Source organism: Pipra filicauda, unplaced genomic scaffold (genome assembly GCF_003945595.2).
Source record: "Pipra filicauda isolate LSUMZ 115617 unplaced genomic scaffold, ASM394559v2 scaffold133_size2016399_pilon, whole genome shotgun sequence".
Lineage (NCBI taxonomy): Eukaryota > Metazoa > Chordata > Aves > Passeriformes > Pipridae > Pipra > Pipra filicauda.
In genome coordinates, this window is record NW_024103807.1 from 425,970 (window position 1) to 448,075 (window position 22,106).

Genomic DNA, 22,106 nt, shown 5'->3' on the forward strand with positions numbered 1-22,106 from the left:
AGTGACAGTGAACAGCAGGGTTAAGAGAAGAATGGTTCTGTGGCAACTATTGCTGCTTTCCAATACGCTGGGCTGGGAATTACTGAGTAACCCTGCATGAATCCCCCAGGTGGGAAGGATTGTCCCTGGCAAATGCACCACTCGTGTTCAACTCCTCGTGCAACAACACCAGAGCTCCTTTCCCTTCACCTCTACAGAAAATTCTTCAGTGGCATCAGCCTCGCTGTGCAGCTGACAGGCTGGTGGCACCCCTCTATACGAAGCCAGTAGCAGCCTGGGGCTCCGGCAGACTGCCTTTGTTTTTTTCTCCTTGTGCTTTAGCACTGACTGTGATGGGTGAGAGAGTGCCCCCAAACTGTCAATGGAGTAAATACTTCCCACTCCTGCTCCAAAAATCTGTTTTCTCTTACTTTTATGTGCAGTCTTTGATCTCTGTGTCTTGTTAGGAACCAGCTAATTCCAGTGATGGTATTAGGTCAGCTAAGTATTTATTCCTCCTTACGGATTCATGGTTTACAGAGTATCAACAACACCACCAGTACTGAGATTGGGAAAAAAAAAGGATCTAAATTAATTTCTTAGTTTTGTTTCAGAGAGCCAGTATCTGGGAGGAACCTGGTTCCCAGATCCTGTTCACTAACCTCCTTGCAGCTGCTGGAAAGCCTTTACAGCTTTGTTTACCTGCCACCTTGCTGAAGAAACCAATAGATTTCTTATGCTTGCCCAGGATAGGACTCTATTGCTGACTGCTCCCCTTCTCATATACCCATCCCTTGATGACACCCTTCAGAGGATCTTCTGTTAACTCATCCCAGCACTCTGTACCCCTGACATGACCTGCAAGCAGAGGGGACTTACCCTAGAGTAAACAATGCAGACACAGTGTTGGTACAGCTTGGAATTATTTACTTGCAGTATTTTAGATGTGCTGTAATATTAGACACAATAGCTGAGCATCATGCTCTGGTTTTGTGCTTTGGATTGTGAGAACAATATATGGTCTTGACAAACAATATCTGGCTCTGTACAATAAACACACTGGGACACTAAAGGACCAAGTAAGTAAAAAAGCCTCTTCATGCTGAAAGGCCACACATCACTATTTCACTTTGTTACTATTCTTGTGCATTTTGAAAACAGAAGAAAAAATATTGTGTCGAGTGTTACTATTTACTCATCACATTTATCTTTCAGCAAATGAACCAAATACATTTTAATACCTAGTTAAATTCTGAAACACATGAAAAATGCTATCAAAGCTCTGTCCTTTAATTCAACCAAACTTCAAACTGACCTTCAAAAGAGTACAAGAAGCATGGTCCAAGCCACTTAGCTTCCAGCTCGTATTAAGTTATTGTACTCAACTCATCTTAGACTTCAGGAAAATTTGGTCAAACCTTGGGCTATATTTCTAGAGCCCAAATTACAACCTACTTCATTCTGAAAAAAAAATTAGTGGTTTTGAACACTACTTCCAGATAATACTGATGAGAGATGCTAGCAAAATGCAAGGTACTGTTCAACAAGATGTTGAAAGCACAGTAGTATCTAGGAGAATAGTAGAGCCTGAAAATTTTCCCAGCCCTGTTGAAGGGAATTTTCCATTACTTTCTGATGTATTACCTCTCTGCAAAGCAAACATGGTTCCTATCACCATGCAAGGATATTTGGGACAACAACTGAGGGGAAAACTCTGCACTGGAAAAGTGTTACCCTTACAGGGGAGCAGCTCTAACCACTCCCCTTACAACTGGAGAAGGGTGCTGAGAGTAGTAATGAGTCTAAAACATCCCAGAGATATTTTGGTGACTATTGATGACTTGTGCTTATTAATCCTTCTACTCAAGCAGAAATTGCCTAAAATCAAACTAGATAATTTCCCTGGGAAGATCCAGCTTTGAGGGCAGGTCAAGGCAAAGCAAAATACAGCTACAATCTATATTTTAACCAAGGAACTCCTTAATGTAGTCACAGGTTATTTCCTCTGGCCTCTCAGTCCCCTCCTCTGAACAGAGGCCACATCAGGAGACCACCTCTCCCAGGGGAAGCTGGATACAATAGGGGAGCTGCATTTCTCATTCTGTTTTACAAATAGGCATGATGTTTGGGTTTTGTCACTGGATGAGGGACCTCTGTCCTTAAACTCACAAATCTGGCCCTTAGTGAAAAGTATCATTCATTCTGACCAAGTAGACTGCCCCGTGTCTTCCTTTGTTTTTTTTTTTTTCCTTCCTCCCTACAGTCTCTTGGCTTCCAGCTTCTTCATGTTAATGGTTATAGCAGGCATAATAACCAGTCCAACCACAGACTAGCCACTGGGGACTCTAATGGCTGCTTTTGGTCACACATATATCTTAGGAACATTAATTGCCATAACTGGTTTTTTTCCCCTCTTCTCTTATGATGCAATTTATAAGCAGCAGCCTTTAATTTAATACGTAGTGGTGTTTAATGATCCTCCTGTATTTTCAGCTCCAGGAACTGAAAACTGTAGGGCTGCCTGGCTCCATCCTCTGGCCTTATTGCACTTCAGTGATACTTGGACAGCTTGTGTTGCTGAAGCTGCTTGATACAATGGCATTTCCAAATACTTCGCATTTATATTCATGATGTGGTCATATACCAAAACCACTCCCCACTGTTTGTCTGCTAGGGCAGTTTAGCACCTCTGGCCTTTGGGGTGCTGAGACTCAGGGGCACACAAGTATTGCTACACAGGCAGTTCAGAGGGATGAGGGCAGAGCCCTGGACAGACGCTTGAATGTGATGACAAACAGCTCCAATTAGTAGAGTTCAGAAGAGCCGGGCTGGGCATCCCTGCCCCTCCGGTAACACACGTACGCAGCATTCCTCAGCTCCTCACACCCATTATGTGTCCATGTCTGCTGTCAGCCCCGGCGAGTGGTTGCCTCCTTCCAGGGACGCCTGGCAGCCTTTGTTCAGGCTGCACTGACGGCGAAGAATATTCTTTCCAGGCTAAAATGCCAGGCAACAAGAATGATCCAGCTGGGAAAGATGCATGCATTTTCACTCTTTCTCTCTTTCCCATTAAATCCCACTGCAGCAAAGGAGGAAACAATGCCATTCGTTAACACTGATGACACCACTTTGCTCCTAAGACAGATTTGTGGTTAAGATTTTGTTGTAAAAGAGGACATTGTTTTGTCACAGCTAAGTCAGATTCTGAGGAGCTATGCTTTTAAGTGCTATAGGACTGCTATCTATTACAGGGTGTGCCAAAATCACCAGGATACAGGCAGATAATGTTGTTTACAATCAGCAATCAAGATGTTATAAAAGTCTCAGTAAAATAAGCAGGATGCAGAGCTAGAGGAATCTCTTGGCAGCAAGGCAAATATTTGGGCCTTCAGGCTTTCCAGCACCAGCCAAATAGCATCCTACCATGAAGTTATCCTTCTTGTCATTATCTCCAAAAGAATCACAGTGCTGCCAGGAATCTATATGTAGAGTAGGCCAACATTCCAATGAATTTTACACTTAAATGGAAATAATTATTCCAAATTTATAGGTATATCTACAAGCAAATCATGATCACAGCAACTATTAAGAATTCACTATCCACTAGACCCCTGTGTCTAGTTTACACACAGTATCCTACAGCTTTTTGTTAATAAATAAAATCCCATAGAACAAAAAAAGAAGCCATTTTTCTTTTTTGTTTACGTCTCCTCTAGCCAGTAGATCAATATCAGAGATTAAAACATTGGACATAATATTTATTGGCATACTTAGCTTTTCTGTTTGTCTGCTTGGTCAAAGCTGGTTTTATCATCTCCAAAATGATCCTGTAACTCCTGGCTACACCACCCATAAAGGGAATAGTAGTATAAAGATAATAGTTTTCAGTGTGCATCAACATTGTCAATCTCTTCACAGTCACAGCATTACTGAGGATACAAAGGGCCTCTGAAGATCATATTGTCCAAACCCAGCCCTGCTCAAAGTGAGATAAATTAGAGCAGGTTTGTCATCAGATTTTGAGTGTTTCTGAGGATGAGAACTCCCAACAACCTCTCTTGGAAACTTGTTCCAGTATCTGACTATCCTCACAGTGAAATGGGGTTTTCTTCTTTAATTTTTTTCATGTGTTCAAATGGAATTTATTATATTGCAATTTGTGCCTGTGCCTCTTGTCCTGTCACTGGACACCACTGAAAAGAGTTTGGCTCTGTCTTCTTTTGTCCTCTCCTAGATTAGGTATCTATACAGACTGATCTAAACAGTTCCAGCTCTCTCAGCCTCTCCTCTTATAGAAGATGCTCCAATCCCTTAAACATCTTCATAGCCATTTGCTACACTCTTTCCAGAAACTCCATATCTGTTTTGCAATGGGGAGTCCAAAACTAGACACAGCACTCCAGATGTGCCCTCACCAGAGCTGAATAGAGAGGGAGGGTCACCCCCCTTGACCTGCTGGCAATTTTTGTCCTAAGGCAGCACAAGACACTGTTGGCCTTCTTTGCTACAAGACCACACTGCTGGCTCACGTTCAACTTGGTGTCCACCAGGACACCCAGATCCTTTTCTGGAAAGCTGCTTTCCAGGTGGTCAGCCCTCACTTCTTCACTGGTGCATGGAGTTTTTCTTCCCCAGGTACAGGACTTTGCCTTCTCCTTGTTGAATTTCAGGAGGTTCCTGTTAGCCCATTTCTCCAGCCTCTCAGCATCCCTCTGAATGTCAGCAAAACTGCCTCACCTTTCAACCAATATTCCCAGTTTTGTGCCATCTACAAACTTACTGAGGGCATGCTCTGCCCCATTGTTTAGCTCATTTATGAAGACGGTAAACAGTGTCAGTCTCACTACCAGCCTGCGTCACCACTAGTTACTGACTTCCAGCTGAACGTCATTCCCCTGTTCATAACCCTTTGTGCCTGGTGCATCAGCCAGTTTTCAGACACTGGTTCTGGTGTTTTCCCTTTGCCAACAGGATGGCAATCTTCACTTGACAATCTGCTAGACTTATTTGACTGCACCATCAAAATGGGCTGGATGCTAAATAAAGCTTAGCTTAGTATTTTGATTTAAATGGAGGGTCAATCTGACCCAGCAAGTATGAAGTTCTCTGAGATTTTTAGTACTGTGGACTATATGGTTCTGTTTTCAGATTTTTGGGTGCCTTGTCCCCATGGAAGTCCCTTGAAGTAGTAGGACAGACAGTGTGCTTATGGGGTCATGACGTCATCACTGCTGATGCCAGACTTTCAGTCCATCTACATACACAAAAAAAGACAGTAAAAAGTAACATTTAAGCCACATCAAATCTTGAAAGTGCACACAGAAAAAACAAGCCTTGGAGAGTCTGTCTGTTCAGTGAATTCCTTCTGTCTGGAAGTGATGAAATACATGGCAGTTCTTAAGGGTTGTCTTCGAGTAATGCTGGTATGAATATTTGAGTGCAATAGTAACTGTCAAACCAAAACCATCCATCAGCAGCTAAGGTATGAAATGATCCCACTTCTTTTGCCTAGTTTTAGATGTTGCATGAAATATATTTAGAGTATTTGAAACTTTCTAGCTCAGAAAAAAAAACAAACAGGAAAGATGGCAGTAAACAGAAAGATTTGGTCCAAGTTTTTGGAGGTAACGTTGACAATAACTTTTTGTCTGTGTTTAGGGTCTTCCTGGGTGACACCATAGAAAGATAAAAGGATATAGGCATTCTGCTAAAGGGTCCTGAAACACTCATATTTTCAGCAGTTTTCATGAATCCTAAATACAAGGTATTGAACTCTCCAGGAAACAAAAGTAAAGTAAGGTGTTTGACTTCTTGTTTGGCAGTGTTTGCTTCAAAGGCTGCACAGGATGATGGTGTTGACTGTCTCACCCTTTCCTCTTCCTCTGTTCTCTCCCTTAGTTCTGTATCTTTTTCTAGGTATCCCTTTACTGCACCTTGGCTTCACTCTCATACTGATACTTTGTGTCTGCCATGACAGTTAGTTCTGTGATCTTCATTTCTCTCAGTCTTGTAAGGTATTACGAGAAGCAGTGACTGGTACAACAGTTGTGTGTGATTATGGAGCCAGCACTCATCAAGGGACCTGGGGACAGTGCCAGATACCAATGAGTGGCTTACAGTTCCATGGTAACTTTGCTCCCCTCTGCTCTGCTACAGAAACAGGGACCTCACTGAAATGACAGTGGGCAGGCTAATAAAATTCATTCAAATCATCCAGGCAGCCAAACCTCTTGTTTGAGACAACCACTTAATTAGGTGAGAGATTATCCTTTAAATACCTTTTTCAGACAGTTTCTCTGGCCAGGATGGGCAGGAAAATCAGAGAAGGGTGATGTAATGAGAGTCCTGTGCTGAGAAACTTTGAGGAGGGGAAGATGGAAGGTGGAATGCAACTTATTCCCCCAGGCTTGGAGGCCTGGTGTAAATCTTGTCAGTAATCGTGATGAGCCTACATGTGGAGCTGGTGCCACATGGCTATCTGTCTCCTGGGGTTCCTCAGCATCTCTTCCCAGTGGTTCCTCTCTGTACCTGTGACATGTAAGCCCAGACTGCACTTGCCAAGCACATGGCTCTGGCCAGCGCCATCCTGGCTCAGCATTTCCAGCTCTACACTGGAGGCACGCAGGAGCTCATGAGGCACCTCAAACATGATCATCTCATTCCACACTGGGTTGATCTTGTGTTTTGCACGTTTGGTCTGCTTCTTCTTCAGCTTCAAGGACTGATGCCTCAGTGTCACCTTGACAGAAACATCTGTATAGGAAGTTGAAAGAGACACCAAATTAATGAGCATGCAACAAATAGATTACACTAGACTAGAATATGCTGAGTTGGAAGGGATCCATCAAGTCCAACTCCTGCCCCTACGCAGGACACCCCACGAATCACACCATGTGCCTGAAAGCATTGTCCAAAAGCTTCTTGAACTCAGACAGGCTTGGTGCTGTGACCGCTTCCCTGGGGAGCCTGTTCCAGTGCTCAACCTCCCTCTGAGTAAAAAACTTTTTCCTGATATCCAACCTAAACTTCCCCTGACTCAGCTTTGTGCTGTTTCCTCAAGTCCTGTCACTAGTCACCGCAGCAGAGATCAGTACCTGCCCCTCCTCTTCCCCTCACAAGGAAATTGTAGACTGCAATGAAGTCTCTCCTCAGTCTCATCTCCTCTAGGCTGAACAAACCAAATGACCTCAGCTGCTCCTCGTAAGGCCTCCCCTCCATATCCTTCACCATCCTTGTGGCCCTCCTTTGAATGGTCTCCAGGAGCTTAATGATCTTTTTATTTTGTGGTGCCCAAAACTACACCCAAAAATGCAAGAGAATTGACACTGGTGACATCAGTCTGAGAGAAAGCACATAAGAAATATTGATCTTGGGAATAGTTGGTTTTCATTTTTTAGAAATTATTCAAATCTCTTTGGCTTTCTAAGCCAAACTTTTTTTTTTTCTGCTGAACATCACCCTTCCCACTTTCTTTCTAGATTTACGTAATAGCAGAAGCAACAGTCTATTTCCTTGCTATTACACTCACCACTGCCAAGTAGATCTTTCAGCTGCTTGGAATGGAGATTTTTAGCCTTAATGATCACCACCAGAAGGCGGTTAGCTGCTGGCAGGTAGCTAATAGAGAGCAGAACCTCCCCGTGGCCCATGGATGGCTCCTGGAAATGGAGACATAGAAAGGGTTAATTTTTTATACAGTCTTGGCCATAACATTAGGAAAACTAAGTAGTACAAGACTGATGGGTGGAAGGCCATGAACCAACCAAGTTGTCTCTCTGTCTTTGTACAGGAGATCTTTCCAGTTACACTGGATGAGAATAAACCATCCAAACATGCCTGAAAGGCTCCTCCACTCATAAGGCCCCAGTCATGTGAGTTACTGAATTCTTATGTTGCTGGAAAGTAACTGCTTCCTAACATTGACTTTTAGTGGAATATTTAGTCAGAAGAAGATTTGGGTCTGGAATACAATGCAAGTAGTCAGCTACTTCTATTTTGAGAAACCACCTAGCTGCCCTGTATTTATGTCCACTACTTCCATTACTGCTTTTTATAATTCACCTTTTGCTTGAGCTGCTTCATTTCTCAGGAGGCTCTGATGGACACAGCCCCCAGCCCATGCTGCCCAGCAGAAGTGTAGGGCTCCCTGGGAAAGCACAGGTGATGCCCAGGACTGAGTCAGACCAGGAGCTGGAGCTACACCTTCTCTGACACCCTAGTTGGTATGGGAAAAAACCCAGCCAAGACAAAATCCTCCGTGAGCTTGGCACAGTAGTGTACTCTTGCTTCCCACCTGCCTTCTCTCAGGACTCTGAGCAGCTCTCCCTCCTGCCCCTGCAGGAGACTTTCTTTTCCTTTTCCTTTTTTCTTTTCCTTTTCCTTTTTTTCTTTTTCTTTTTCTTTTTTTTTTTTTTTTTTTTCTTTTTTCTTTTTCTTTTTTCTTTTTTCTTTTTCTTTTTTTCTTTTTTCTTTTTTTTTTTCTTTTTCTCTTTCTCTTTTCCCTTTCTTTATTGTCCTCTTAACCTCTGATCTTTTTGCCCTTCCCTCCCACTTGACCTGTACAAGCAGCCCCGGAGGCAGAAGCCTAGAGGCAGCCACACCACCACCACTCTCCTCTGGGAGAGCAGTGCAGCTTCTTCCTCAGGAGCCAGCAGGGAAGGAGAAAAATCCCATGCGGTTGTGTGCAGACCTGACAGCCCATGGCAAAGGATGAAAGTGGAGTAGTTATTTTCTCAGTGAGTAGGAGCTTGTGACAGAAATCTTGGTTTAATGTGAGGTTAATGACCCAGAACAGTCACAGAAAGCCAATGTCAATTCAATGGACTCCCTTTGGACTCCTTAGCATGCTCTATATCCTCTAGGACAGACAGTCCTTCTCTAGGCCATTTCTGTGCTCTACACTCTTGCTACTAAGTGAGCCATAAATATTTCAAATTAAGTTTTCAGACCGATACTCGAAACAGGCAAGGACAGGCCCCTGTATGCTCCCTGTGAGCTGATTGACTCTCCAGAAAACGTGGCTGTCATCGCTGTCTGGTTTGAATGACTAATTTGTCCTGCAAAATCAGGTGGGAGGCCATTAGCAAGGAAACTTGAAATTCAACCCTAAGTCAGCCCAAATAAATCTTTTTTTCATGCACTCAGGTAGCAATGAAGGGCTCATATGCATTTCTCTTACATAAATCCTGTCTTAAATTGATGCAGCCCTTAAATAAAACCATGCATAAAACCAGGGAGAGATTCAGATGCCTGTATGTTCACTACAAAATAATAGGTGTTCATACACAGAGGGACAAACCCAAACGCCACCTCAATAAAAACCCAGAGTTTAAGCAAGTCATAAGCTGCTTTTGTGTATTTGTCCTCACTACATCTCACCCAGGTCCCATTCTATAGCTCTTGGCTAGAGTTTGGTTCCTATAGCTCCAGGCACAGATAGATACAGTGGAGACTGGGAGGGGGTAGGGCTCTGTAGATGTGCACGTATGCATGCGTGTATGCACACCCACAAAATGCACACATTGTACACAGATCACATCTTGTGCTTATGACTTTCTAACTCCTAGTATCCTGATCAAGTTTTTGACCAGCCTGTATCCACATGAAACCAAAACCTGCAATGATTGGTCTCTGCCGGAACTTTGCTTGAAGGTAATTTTCTTTCCCCTTTCTGGGTTTTGTTTTCTTTTGTTTCCGTTTTTCTATTAAATCCATAACCTGCATTTTGTGCTGCAATCTTTCCAATTCATACAACCATCAGAGTTTCAGTCTTCCTTTCTATGCAGTAAAGATAAAAAGCATCAAGGGGTCATCAGTGAATTACGTGCAGGGCACCATGGAATCGAAGGAAGTTGCTATGCAAGGACCCACTATCATCACAATCATTAGCAAAGCAGTGGGAGGGAAGGAAGACAAGATAAGGTTATCAGTCTACAGCATCTATGCTTTGCATTGCTCACAGGACTCCATGAATTCCTGAATGATAATTGCATTACCTGGTTGGCTGTAAGCTCCACTCTGAGCTCCTTCCCTTGGGTGTGGAGGAATTACTGGGAAAGGTACAAATGAAATTTCTGCCCTTCCTGGCATTTCAAGGTAATGAAGCTCAGTAACTTTGTTCCTGGATGAATGCTGTCAAAAATAGCTCCTCTTTTTTTGAACAGCTCTTCCTCACTCCCTCCCTCTGGTTCTCAATGAATGATTCAGGATCTGTATACAGAAGCTATCTGTGCAATGGTTGGCTCTCTCAGGTCCCAGATGACGCAAATTCAGCTTTCACTTCACATCCTCAGCTCAAACTGGGGCACTGTTCAGCAGTACTGTTGGTGCTAACCTTGTGCTGTCAGCCTGGAGAAGAAATGAATGCTGCCCTGTTCCTATGTGTAGTTGTGAAGCTGGACCAAGGCAGAATTCCCAGTATGTCAGGACTCCTTCACGCGCACTGGAGTGGCAACTGACCATTGCTGTGAACAGGGTCTTGGGTATTGCTGAAAAAGCAGATGCTTCAGTATGGAGATCAAGGGGAGGGTTACAGATATTGGACAAATATTCAGCCTTGTGCTTGAAGTTTATTAAACTAATTTAGACCACACATTTGTTTCTGCTGCCTCTGTCTCTGCCAGATGTTTTTTTAGGGTGGACAGTCCTGTTAGTATTCAACTGGTGATCAGATAAATCAGCATTATTGGAAATCAGAAATGCTAACTCTGTACTCTGTGGCCAACTCAGTGGAGAGCCCTCACCCCTGATGGTGACAGATAATAATTTATTTCATGATGCTTAGCGACAGTGTTGGTGTTGTTTTGCATTGCTCACCTCATACCACACCAGAGTACAACAGGTACCTATTTGTTGTGATGTACCAGTAGCAGCAATAGCAGCACCCTGCTGCCATGTTAAGGGTCTTGCTGCTGCTAGAAGAATAGCCCAGTCCATGGCAGGGGAAAGACTTCTGAGGAAATGTGCAAAAAGTTGGTGCTCATGAAGCATCCCCTTTACCTACTTCAAGTACTGTTGGAATACTTCCTTCCATTTTCCCTGTTTATGCTGCTGGGAAGATGTGGATAAGGAAGGAAAGGAAGGTTTTGATGTTTAAGAAACCCAACACAATGCAATGAATGATTGTTGTGGATTGATCCTAGTAAGAATAAATGGTCTTCAGTCCAACATTTTGGTCCCAACAATCTATTTGACTCCTAGCTTAAGGCTCCCTGGAATGCCACCGTACGCCCTACCAATACACTGCTTTGCAGAGTCCCTCCATCGGGCTCTGTAGGCACTCTCTGGTATTTCAGCTCTTGCCACTGTGGTCCTGTATCACAAATTCTCAGAAACTCACACACCTTTTTCTAGACATATCTTCGGAATTACAGATGTCAGTGTCAGATTGTCACGGTGTTGAGGAGGAACTGAGGGAGCTGTGACACATGTTAACTGCTGGGAGCGGTAGATGGAAGGACTGGGTTGATGGGCCTCTGCTTCCGAAATGGTTATCTACAGATGATCACAGAGCACTGTTGAGTGACCTCTGCAGTCCCACATCACCCCTCTAAATCTGCTCCAAACAAATAAAGCCACCCACCCATATGGAGCCATCTAGCAAAAGGGCTTCTCTTGTCCAAACTATTAATCATTAGGGTTTCTGGACTACCAACACAGACTGAGTCCATACCTTCTCTGGACTCTTTAGCCTTTCCCACTGGGCCTTCCCAAAGGATTCCTCCATCTCAGCAAGGTTCAGTTTGAGTTCCCCCACAATGCTGTGTCTGGAGAACTTGTCGCAGTTTCTCAGCGTGAGAGTCAGTGTCCCTTCTGGCATCTCCTCCTCAGTTAATGGAAATCTCAGGACCTCCTCCCAAAGAGTGTGAAGTACCTTCTTCTTCAGCTCTGTCTGAGCCTCAGCAATACCAGACTTGCTCACCAATGTGCCCAGTATGTAGCAATGGCAGCCAGCATCTTGGTCCACAGTCATTCTGCCATGCATAGCTAGAAAAGATTGATAATAAGGACCTCTCACAAAAGACAGCCCTGAAATATCTGTGGCTAAATTGCTTATTTTATGAGAGCCATAAAATAAAACAGCTACATAGACATTGATCCCTGTTCCTGCTTGCATGGGGCAGACTAAGCTGTGGGGTCATGCTGTGGTGTTTTCCTCATGCTACAAAATGTCCCTGTCCTTCTGCCACTGCAGAAGGATGCTGCTAGTGTTTGGGAGAGTAACAGCTGAGTTCAAGGGAACATGGTCTGTTGAAAGATGCAGAACAGCAATGAGATAAGACAGCATGGCACAGAGATTGGCAGCTCTCATTTACTTTTACCTTGGCACACAAAAAGAGCTTCTTACAAAGACTTTAAAAGCAGGAAGATCAGTCACAGACATCAGAAATGGGATAGACCTCCCCCTTGGCACACATCCATCCCTGCAGGCCAGTGGGGGGATAAGTCAGCTCGTTCAACCACTGGTAAATGAATCCGTCTGAAGCCATCCCACAGCCCAAAAGATCTGTGTCAAGAGACGCTCATCCCTAATTTTATATTGCTTTTATGTTGAAAAGCCTAGAGTGAGAATGGCATTTCACACTCTTCAGTTGCATTAGCAGAATTGCACTATCTTCTCCACAGCTAGAGGACCACACCTTTCTCCAAGGGGTTGTGGAGCATCATGACTTTATGGACAAAACTGCTGTCCTTGCTGCAGCCAATCCAAGGACAGCTGCTCCTGAGTTGGCAGGACCACAGGGCATAGGTCAAAGGGCTCTCCTGGCTTCTCAGGGGAACAGAACTAGGGAGCAGACCCTGCCCCTTCCCTGGTGGCAGTAGGGTATCCAGGGAGGAGCATGCACACAGGAGTGCCAGGGTGGCAGCCAGCAGGCGTGGGTGTCCATGCTGGAGGGGAACTGTGTGCTTGCTGTTGGCATCAGGCCCACAGCAGTGGCTGCCATTCAGCACCTTTTCAGTTCTCACTTCAGAAGGTGTGATTTGATTAGGTTTCCACAGAGATCTGCACTGTGCATGAATTATTCAGTCAGCTTATTTTACTTTCCCAGAGGAACTGATGATGCTCCAGCCCTGAGTGGAGAAGCTGTTACAGTTGTCAGTTCCCACTTCAGAGTGTGACACAGAACCTGGCTGCCTGGCCAAGCACAGCCAGAGGGTTCTTTCTCAAAATAAGTCTGGTATCTCCAGCTCAGCCTTTGATTTGACTTGAGGAAGAGGCAGTAGGAAGTGGGTCAGGTTGAAGAATGAAAGGCAGAGAGGAAGGAGATAGTAACCCCCTTCCCCTCCACCCCCAAAGGAAAATATAAAAAGAAGAGGTTGCTTTGTACCATGTCTGGGATTTGAGGAACCCATCATGGTTCCTGAATTCTGCTTTTGAGCTGTGCAAACAATTGTTCCCAAGCCATGCCCTGTACTCTTGCTTCGAGCAGTGACATTGCCAGATACTTCTGTTCCACAAGCCCAGAACCAGTGAAACATCCAGTGGTCCTGAGAACACATGTTGGTTTTAAGGTAGGAGGGGAACTTTCTATAAATGTAATCAATAGGTGTCTTGTACCTTCGGATCAGAAGGTCTCTGCCCCTTACCTTCCAGAAGTGCTACACGCAGCTCGGCTCTTTGTTGATCATACGCAAGGGAGTAGTGCAGCTCAGGGGCCTGGTTACAGCTGGCTGCCCTCTCAGGGTTCAAGTGCTCTGTGACACACACATCCTTTACCACACCTGGAACTGAAATAACCCCTTTAGCAAGCAGGTCTTCACCTTCCCAAGAGAACTAATCCACCTTGTCTTGACTCAGCTTTTCTAAAAGTCTTACTATCCTGCACCTTTTATGCAGGAATATAATTTATTTTCCTTCTTCCTCCATCATCATATCTCATTTTTGCTCTGTTTACTCACACTTTCAGCTCTTTCTACAGCACCTGGACAAGACTTTTGCAGTCTACCACATTGTGCTTTATCATGGTTCTTTTACCTTTTTCTTAGGCCAAGGTGTCTAAATGACACCCATTACTTGTTATATTGTTTAATGTTGTTTTAACTTGCATTGTTTAATTGAATCTTATATTCTCTGTAATGAGAATGTGAGTCTGCTTTTGAGCTGCTATGTAATTCTGCATTAGGTCAGGCCTCTCTAAAAGTTTTTTTAGATTTTAACAAAGTCTTTGTCACGCAAAAGACATCTAATTCCATAGCACCTGATCAAGTTGAAGACAATGAACTTGGGAATCCAGGAGACAGTTTTTCATGTGTGATTTTGGAGCTGAGCATGTATTTCATATTGAAATAAAGCAAGTTGCAAGACTAAAAGAAAAGCCAGAGATTTTTGTCATCAAAAGCTGTAGTCTGACAGGTCAGTTCTGATTCACATGGAAAACAATACTGAGACCAGCACATTTCCTTCTGAAAATCTGAGACACAGTTTAGACCAGTTCATTGTGGCATCAAAAGGAGAATGCAACAATTCTTGCTTAATTTTAGCATCACTTGAGCTACGAAATCAGGCACAGCAGGAAGGAAACTTGCTTGTACCATTAGCAGTGCAGAGAGGCTCTTACACCAACACACTTACATAAAGCCTTAGCCTAAAAGCAGCCATCATTCTTCATTCTCTCACCCTATAATCTTCTTCCTGACACCTAAGGATGTGCCTCAGACAGTCTCTTCCTCCAATGCAGCTGCTTCCCATGGCACTTTCTTTTCCATACTCGTAAGTCTCAGGATGGGGGGTTGAATGTAGCAATCATCCTTCCAGAATGGCAAAAATATAATCTCAAGCAATTAAAAAAACCCCAAAAAGAGTATTCAATAAAAATCATGACAGATGGCATTGGCTCTCTGGCAAATCTTCAGGAAGGTTTTATTAGCATGATAGCCAGAAGAGTCAATTGTCCTGTTAAAAGATAGCTGTGAAGTTAAAAATCAGTATGGAAGCAACCTGGCTATGCTGCCAGATGTATATAATTAACATTGCATTTTCTTTCAGGCTCCAGGAATCTTATGTTTCAGGTTTTGGAGTATAACCCTTTGGGCTGGATGGGAAACAGGAATTCTGTGTGGCAAAAATATTTGAGGTGTCAGCCTTCAGTTTCACTGCACATTACAAAAAGCCAAGACCATCTCACCAAACCAGCGGAAAAAAAGGAGCAGAGAAAATTAGAAGCTTCAACCCCCACTGTCCCTGACAAGGACAGTTGCTGGACAGCTAGCATTTGTCCTGGAGGAGATACTCTGCCCAATTTTTGCCAGATATTTCACACATACTCTGACAACTGCTCTCAGTAAAACTACACTAAATGCACTTTTCTACAGACTGTTTGCTACCAGTGAGCCAGATTCTTCAACACAAAAGATGTTCAGTTAAAAAAAACACATTACAATAAGACACAATACAGCTTTGTTATCTGAATGTTCTGATGAACTCCATGACTACCTTCTATTAAACAAATGTATTGAAGACAGAACTCACAGTACTCGTAAAAGGAGAATGAAAACCATCTAATATTTTCATTTTCACATTTATTTCTCTAAGAAAAATCACATTATGTTCAGAACTATCAAAGATCTACACCCAGAAAAGCAATTGTTAGTCTGAAGACCAAAAGCTCCTACCGTTTTGAGGGAGAACAAACAGCTCTTCATTGACTTGTATCTTCATCCTACTCTCATCCAAACCAGTATGTTTTCCAGTAGCTGGTTCTTCTGTTGTCTTCAGAGAGTACTGTGTGTAGTTAACAATTTCAGGTGAAGTTACTACTGGTTTGGGGCCATAAATGTTGGGAAACTTCAGGAGTGCTCGAGGCTGTACTGGCTCTGCGGTTTTCTTGATGTTGAACTGAAAATTAAAACCTTGTTTATTACTTTGAACTAATTAGACTAATTCTTCCAATTCTCACAGCATTAAATGAACTTGAGACAAAGACAGAAAAAGTGGTGCCTCTGGTCAGTCCTACCATCATTTTTTCTTGGGTTGTAGAAACCACTAACTGTACGTCCAGAGACTTTCTTGCCAAAGCTGATACCCTTCTACTTGGTAAATGTCTTGTCTACATGATGTATGTCTTTTCAGATTTATTTCTCTACTGGTTGCAAAAAAAAAAAAAAAAAAAAAAGTTCTTATAATTTGATTTTTCCTCTGTTTCTGTACCAGTTAATCTTTTCATAAGTCTGTGTTTCCTCTTAGCACAGAAATTAACCGCTGTGATTAATGCATGGTAATTTTTACCTTGATGTTTGAAGTCAAATCCAAGAGCAAGAGGCTACAGCCATCCACAACTTTTAGAATATTTTGAATATGTAGTAAGCATTAGAATGGGAGACAGGTCATATAGTCACTTGGATCAAGTACGACCATGGTATAATAAGAAAAAGGAGAACTGGTTGAACAAATGAGCTCTGCAATGAAATACCAAGAATAGTTGATTAAATGGTCATCTCAGCCTTTTGGACTATCCCCTGGCTTTCTAGACCAGAGCTCCAACTGACCCTCAGACACACATTTCCTCTTTATTACACCAGGATTGAAATTTGGATTTATGCCTGAGTTTGTTCTTAACACTTCAATTCCCTGCTGAATCATGAACATGGGATGAGCAGAAGAACCTGAAAGACAGTGCAATGCTCAGGGAGTCCAAGCAAAGGTTGGCACAAAGGCATTATTGTTCTCCCTAAACAAAGAAAAATATTTTAGTGGAATAGAACAGTCCTCTTTTCCTTGTGTCCCAAGAAAGAATCCAGTCTGCTTACAACTGAAATAATTCCTAATTCATTTATGTTTGGATTCGTCAATGGGGAAGAACAAAAGCTGACTAGCAAATGACCCCAATCCTCACAACAGATTTTATTAATGTTTCCAAAACATGAGAGACAAAAAGCAGAAGTAAAAGAGCCATTTTGATTGATTATTGTGCAGTGGGATTATCTCCAACCTTGCTGCCTGCCAACCTATTTTGTGTCAAGATTGAGAATGAGACAGAAAAGGTTCATAATTGTAATTAAAGTTTTTAATTAGTCTTATTGTTTCCTATTAATAATGAATGTAGATGATGCCCGAAGCACTTGTCTGTGTTGGGACTTCAAGGTCCCAGCTTGTATGCCCAGAGGAAGCATACCTATTTCTCAAGAAACAGAGTCTGAAGAAAGAGAGCAGTCTTGGATGTTGACTAGTCATATTCTGCTTATAGAGATCATAGTACCATGGTTACATACACTTGGCAGTGGTAGAGAATTAATTAGATCAGTGATTCCATCTTCTCAAGGCAGCCAGTACATCAGTGTTTAGGAAGTTTACCGTGTAATATAGCATTTTATCTTGTCTAATTTTAAGGGGTCTGAATGAGAAGCAGGTTAAAAAAAAAAGATGTCACTGTGTGCCATCCTCACCTAGTGTTCAGCTGAGTTTAGATATTACGTAAGTCATATGGTGTGGGCCTGTAAGTGAGATCTCTCTTTCAGAGATGTGAGCCTCATCAATCCTCTAGGATATGTGAAGTTACTCATCCAAACCTTAAATGCAGTTTTCCATTCTTCTAAAATTAAAGCAAACCAACCAAGCAAAATATGTGAGGAATCACTGGATAACAGCTTGAAAAACAGGATGCTTTTGTTGTGCAGAGGCATTATATCTAGCACACATACAGGGCCTGACATGGTGGTCAGTCTCTGCTGTTCTCTATCCTGAAGCTGCTGCATAAGGCTGCTGTCCTGCTAGGCACTGGCCATCACACCAGAGCCCCATGCCTGCATTGCTCTGTGCTGCTAGCACATGAAGCACTTTGAGATCCTTTGGGATGAAAACACCATACAAGTTTGAGGTATTGCTAGTACAATCTTCTCTTGCTGAAAGTCAGGCAGGCTTTAGTCAGGAAATCCATCAGCACACAGCAACTAAGAGCTCCACTGGGTCTAAATATTCCTCTTGTCTGTCTGCTCTGCAGAACTAGAGATGAGAGACATATGCAAGCACAGTGGGACTAGCCCACCCTCTCTTCCAACTGCATCTGCCTCTGTTTATTATTTTGCTGCCAGCTCTTTTCCCAAGTGCTCTCTGCTAATCCAGTTACACAGCAGTGCCCTATGGAAGTTTTCTTTGCAAATCAGCAGCAGTGTCTTAAATAAAAAGATGAACAGGACAGTTCAGACAGTTTTGTAACAATGCATGAAAGCAAATACACCAAAAGTAGCAAGGAGGCTGCAACTGACCCTTCAGCGTCCCTGGCCAGTGTCACTCAAACAAAGCACCAGATATTGTTGCCATTGCTGCATGTGTTTAGGAATCTTCATTCTGCAGGCTTTGCTGAGACTTTGCATATTTACAGCAGTTTTTCATTGTTCTGTAGATGTATCTTTGTGTTTGAACTCTTCCTCCTCACATATGCAGGGCATGTCCACAGGGAGCCTCTGTCTATAGCAAATACAAGCATCGCTGTCATGGGAGACATGCCAAGTGAATAAAATGCAGACTTGCTTCATCTTTCTTTTGTCATCTCTGTTTATCTGAATCAGTTGCCCTGACAGGCTTCAATAATTAAGTATGTCAAACACTGACTAGGACATACTGTGTACTAATGTAGTCAGAAAAAAGTCTCAACAGAACAATTTATCAACATAGACAGAGATGATAAAATTTCATATGCTCCAAACTCAAATTGAGATTCATTCCTTGGAGGTATATAGACTGATTCTGAATCAGTGACAGCATAGGGAAATACATGTTCCTGGCAAGAAAACTGTTTTAATTGGAAAGAATTGCTAAACATACAGAATATGCAAACTAAGAACATTTTGCGCTTTCTGTGACAGAATGTTCACTTGGATGCTATAATTTGTCCAGATTTCTTTAAAAAACTCCAAAGCCAGTAACATTAGAAATAATACTTCAAATTAAAAAGTCTACAATGCTAAAAGAATGCAATCACTCAGGTAGTAGTGATACATTGAGGGCAGGTTGAATAATTTGAACCCTTGTTGGTCAAATACTGGAGTAAGTCATGGCAAAACTTGATGAATGTAAAAATATTGTAAGGACCATGACTGAATAGCTGTTGGGTACTTGAGGCTTAATTGGACAATATGGAGACAATGCTTATTTCAGTCATGTAAACAGGATAACTTGCCAGTGGACAAGGTCCAGGGTGGATTAACACTTTCACAAGATGTTTCCCGAAAGGCGTATAAAAGAAAAGAAGTGCAGTCCAAGGATGGAATTAAAATAAAGATCTGAGATGTTTCTGAGCTAGATTACAACAACAAAAAGTCTCTTGTAGAAAGAGCCTCATGGTAAAGTTATCTGTGGATAGCGTTGCTCCAGAGAACAGCTATAAAAACTGCTGTACAAAGTGATGTGACTGTCAAAGTTACACATTTCTCATTCATGTTAACAGTAAACTTGGAAAATCTCAGCATCATTGTACATTCTTATATACAGACATTGGCAAATCCCCTGTATAGGGTAGAAAAGACAAGAAAGGAGCCTGAAAAGGACATGACTAAGCTATCAAACAGAAGAAATTCATCCTAAGAAAATGCAAACTGGTACTAGGAGTTATTCACCATGATCATGGATGAAGGCTCAGAATTAGCAGCAATCTCTTGAGAAGTCCTAAACTCCACACGGATGTTAATCCATGGTCAACAGAGCCTTCTTTCCTCACTTCCCTTTCCCTCTCCAGCAATCACAAGTTCTGGTAATGCCATTCTTTATATCTGCACCAGTTCTTACAATACAGTTTGTAGATTTGGTCATCTTTCCTCAGAATAAACTGTAACAGGAGCACAAAGATGCCCGGTTTCTTTTCTACTAAAAGCCTAAGATTGGAAGCCAAATAGAGACTGAATATTTAATTACAAACATTACAGAGAAGTTCAATTAGGACTCCTGCTACACACTTTAAGAATACAAAAATAGTAGGCAGCTCAAATAATTGAAGGACAAACAAAGACTTATACAATGGATCACTGGCCTTTGGAATTGGCTATGTGGCATAACACTTGGTTAAATGGCTAAGTGAAAGTGAAAAGATGCAGGCAAATACAGATATCAGGAGCAACAGCCAATAGGTAATACTTTCAGGGACTGACCGTAGCTCATGCTAAAGACCATAGTCAACCAAGGAAATCATCTAACATTTCCATTTGAAGAAGAGATTCCCATCAATAAGTATATTAGAAGTGTCCTATAATTTCCCTTGTTCTCTCTTGCACTGAGCTCAGGAGTAAATCAGAGCATTTGGATTCTAACAAGAATAAAAGAGCACACAGGGATGCCTGACATGTTTCATACTCCACATTGCTCTTACAGTAAGTGAAAAAGAAATTCACAATGTGATGAGATTGTCCAGTCATCACAGTCTAGATTCTCACTTGCTTTTTATTGTAATTTCAATGCCTTGTTTTAACTTCTCACATAATTAATTCCCTCAGTTAGAGGGGCAGAGGGAGGAGGAAGAGGTAAGGTTTTCACAAGAAATCAGCTGTTGACAGGGAACTATCCTGTAAGAACTGTAAGATATTTTGAATAGAGATAAATAGCTGCTATATGAGATCTCAGCAGGAGTCATCTCTTTTTCACAATGCTGCATACCACCTGGTACAGTCCAGTCTTCTCCTCTCAGTAAATTATTTCTCTTGTGATCTATCTTGACAGCTAAACACCATTTCCAGTCCTTCTCCCCCATTTTTGCCATTAGCAGCTTTCTCTTTGGCAATGAGGCAGCTGTCTCCTGCTCCGGTAATTCTGTGTGTTACCCAGCTCATCTCTGTTTTTCCCTCACTCCTCCTCCCACTAGCATGTTGTTACATCCTGAACACAGTAAGCAGATAAACAGGCAGCATAAATCACATGCTGAGTAGCCTAACAGAGAAGAGTTGCATTCCCAACCTCTGCATTTAAGAAAAATAACAGAGTAAATTAGAGACTGTGTCTTACTTGCTGGACTGGTTGAAGCACGCTGGGCTTAGGATTTTCCGTCTCCTCCTCTTGGTCCTTTTCTGAGAGTCCTTTCCCAGGTTGCTTGCATTTGCAGAAGCAGGTGAGACCACAGAGGGCAAGGATGCTAGTTGCAGTCCCTAAGGTAGCCCCCAGGGCTATAACTGGAGCAGACAAAACCATTGTCCTGCGTTGCACAGAACAGAAAGAGCAGAAACCCTGTGACTATCCTACTCCCTGCAAGAGCAGCTCTCCCGCATCCACTCCGATTTTTAGCCTGGCTTCATTCTGCTTGGAAGTCTGAAAGCAATTCTGTTGTGCAGAAAAGAAAAGGGACCAATCTAGAGACACAGATAAATCATCCTACCTTTGCTAGGCAACAAGGCTACCTTTCTATCCTGATGATGGAGGTTCTGCTCCAAGTCACGTTAAGGAAATAGTGATTGTAGTGCCTGCAATCTCCATGTAACTGCAAACAGGCAGTTTTCATTGAAGCCTGTTCTCCAGCTCCACTGGGAAAAGTCTGATGTGTGATAGAGAGGAAAGACGTCAGCAGAAGGGGCTGGCCTTGCTAGCTAACTCACAGAAAGTGCATCCAAATGTTTGATCAGCTCACTAGCAATATTTCTCAGGCCTGGCTTGCTGATATGCTCAAGAGATTGAATTTTTCTGTTTTAAGGCAAAGATAATGACTGCCAAAAGCTGCTGGCCTGAGAAGCTGTGTTATGATAACATTGCATGATACTCTATAGTCAGAGTAAAGCCTGTGTGAAAGTCAGGCAAAACTTTCTCATTCTTCAGAGGCTGGGAGAACAAACACAGCAAGAATTAAGCACTGTCTCATGCCTCACCACCTTCCCATTAAAGCACAGGCTCTGATCCTTTTGGGGCTGCTTTCTGTAGGATCAATGCAGACCAGTACCTCTATTTAAAAAGACAGCAGAAAATCCTACCAAACAAGACACACTAGTGCATATGCTGCTTCCTCTGGAGGGAATGAGAAAGCAAACAACATATGCTAGATATTAGTCATACTGCTTACCACACTGATGTCAGGCAGTGGGCTGGTGAGCACAGGAGAAGAACGTACATGAATAGACCTGAAGGGCTAGATGTCTGTCCCAGTTTTCTCTTAAAATGATGGAGTGGTTATCTTTCGCTGACTAATTTATTTTTGCCTTATTTCTCAGAATGCCCAGTT

At 42.6% G+C, this 22,106-nt stretch overlaps 1 protein-coding gene across 2 annotated transcripts; it reads right to left on the bottom strand.

The window, feature by feature from the left end:
- Window positions 1-471: 471 nt before the first annotated feature.
- On the bottom strand, window positions 472-21,441 carry SYT13 (synaptotagmin 13). 2 transcript variants are annotated; one of them, XM_027719598.2, is made up of 6 exons: window positions 20,906-21,441; window positions 15,592-15,814; window positions 13,567-13,701; window positions 11,651-11,964; window positions 7,508-7,637; window positions 472-6,732 (listed from the first exon to the last, which is right to left on the bottom strand). In XM_027719598.2, the coding sequence occupies exons 1-6, from the start codon at window positions 21,086-21,088 to the stop codon at window positions 6,428-6,430; spliced, it is 1,290 nt and encodes a 429-aa protein (XP_027575399.2). In that variant the 5' UTR covers window positions 21,089-21,441; the 3' UTR covers window positions 472-6,427. The 2 variants fall into 2 exon arrangements, with proteins under 2 accessions (XP_027575399.2, XP_027575397.2); XM_027719596.2 differs by having other exon boundaries at window positions 13,567-13,707.
- Between the last annotated feature and the right edge of the window lie 665 nt (window positions 21,442-22,106).

Coding starts and splice junctions, on each gene's coding strand:
- SYT13 (XM_027719596.2), bottom strand. CDS start 21,088: ATGGTTTTGTCTGCTCCAGTTATAGCCCTGGGGGCTACCTTAGGGACT. Junction 11,965..13,566: donor GCGTGTAGCACTTCTGGAAG/GTAAGGGGCAGA, acceptor AATCTTTTCTAG/CTATGCATGGCAGAATGACT. Junction 7,638..11,650: donor GGCTAAAGAGTCCAGAGAAG/GTATGGACTCAG, acceptor CTCCATTTCCAG/GAGCCATCCATGGGCCACGG.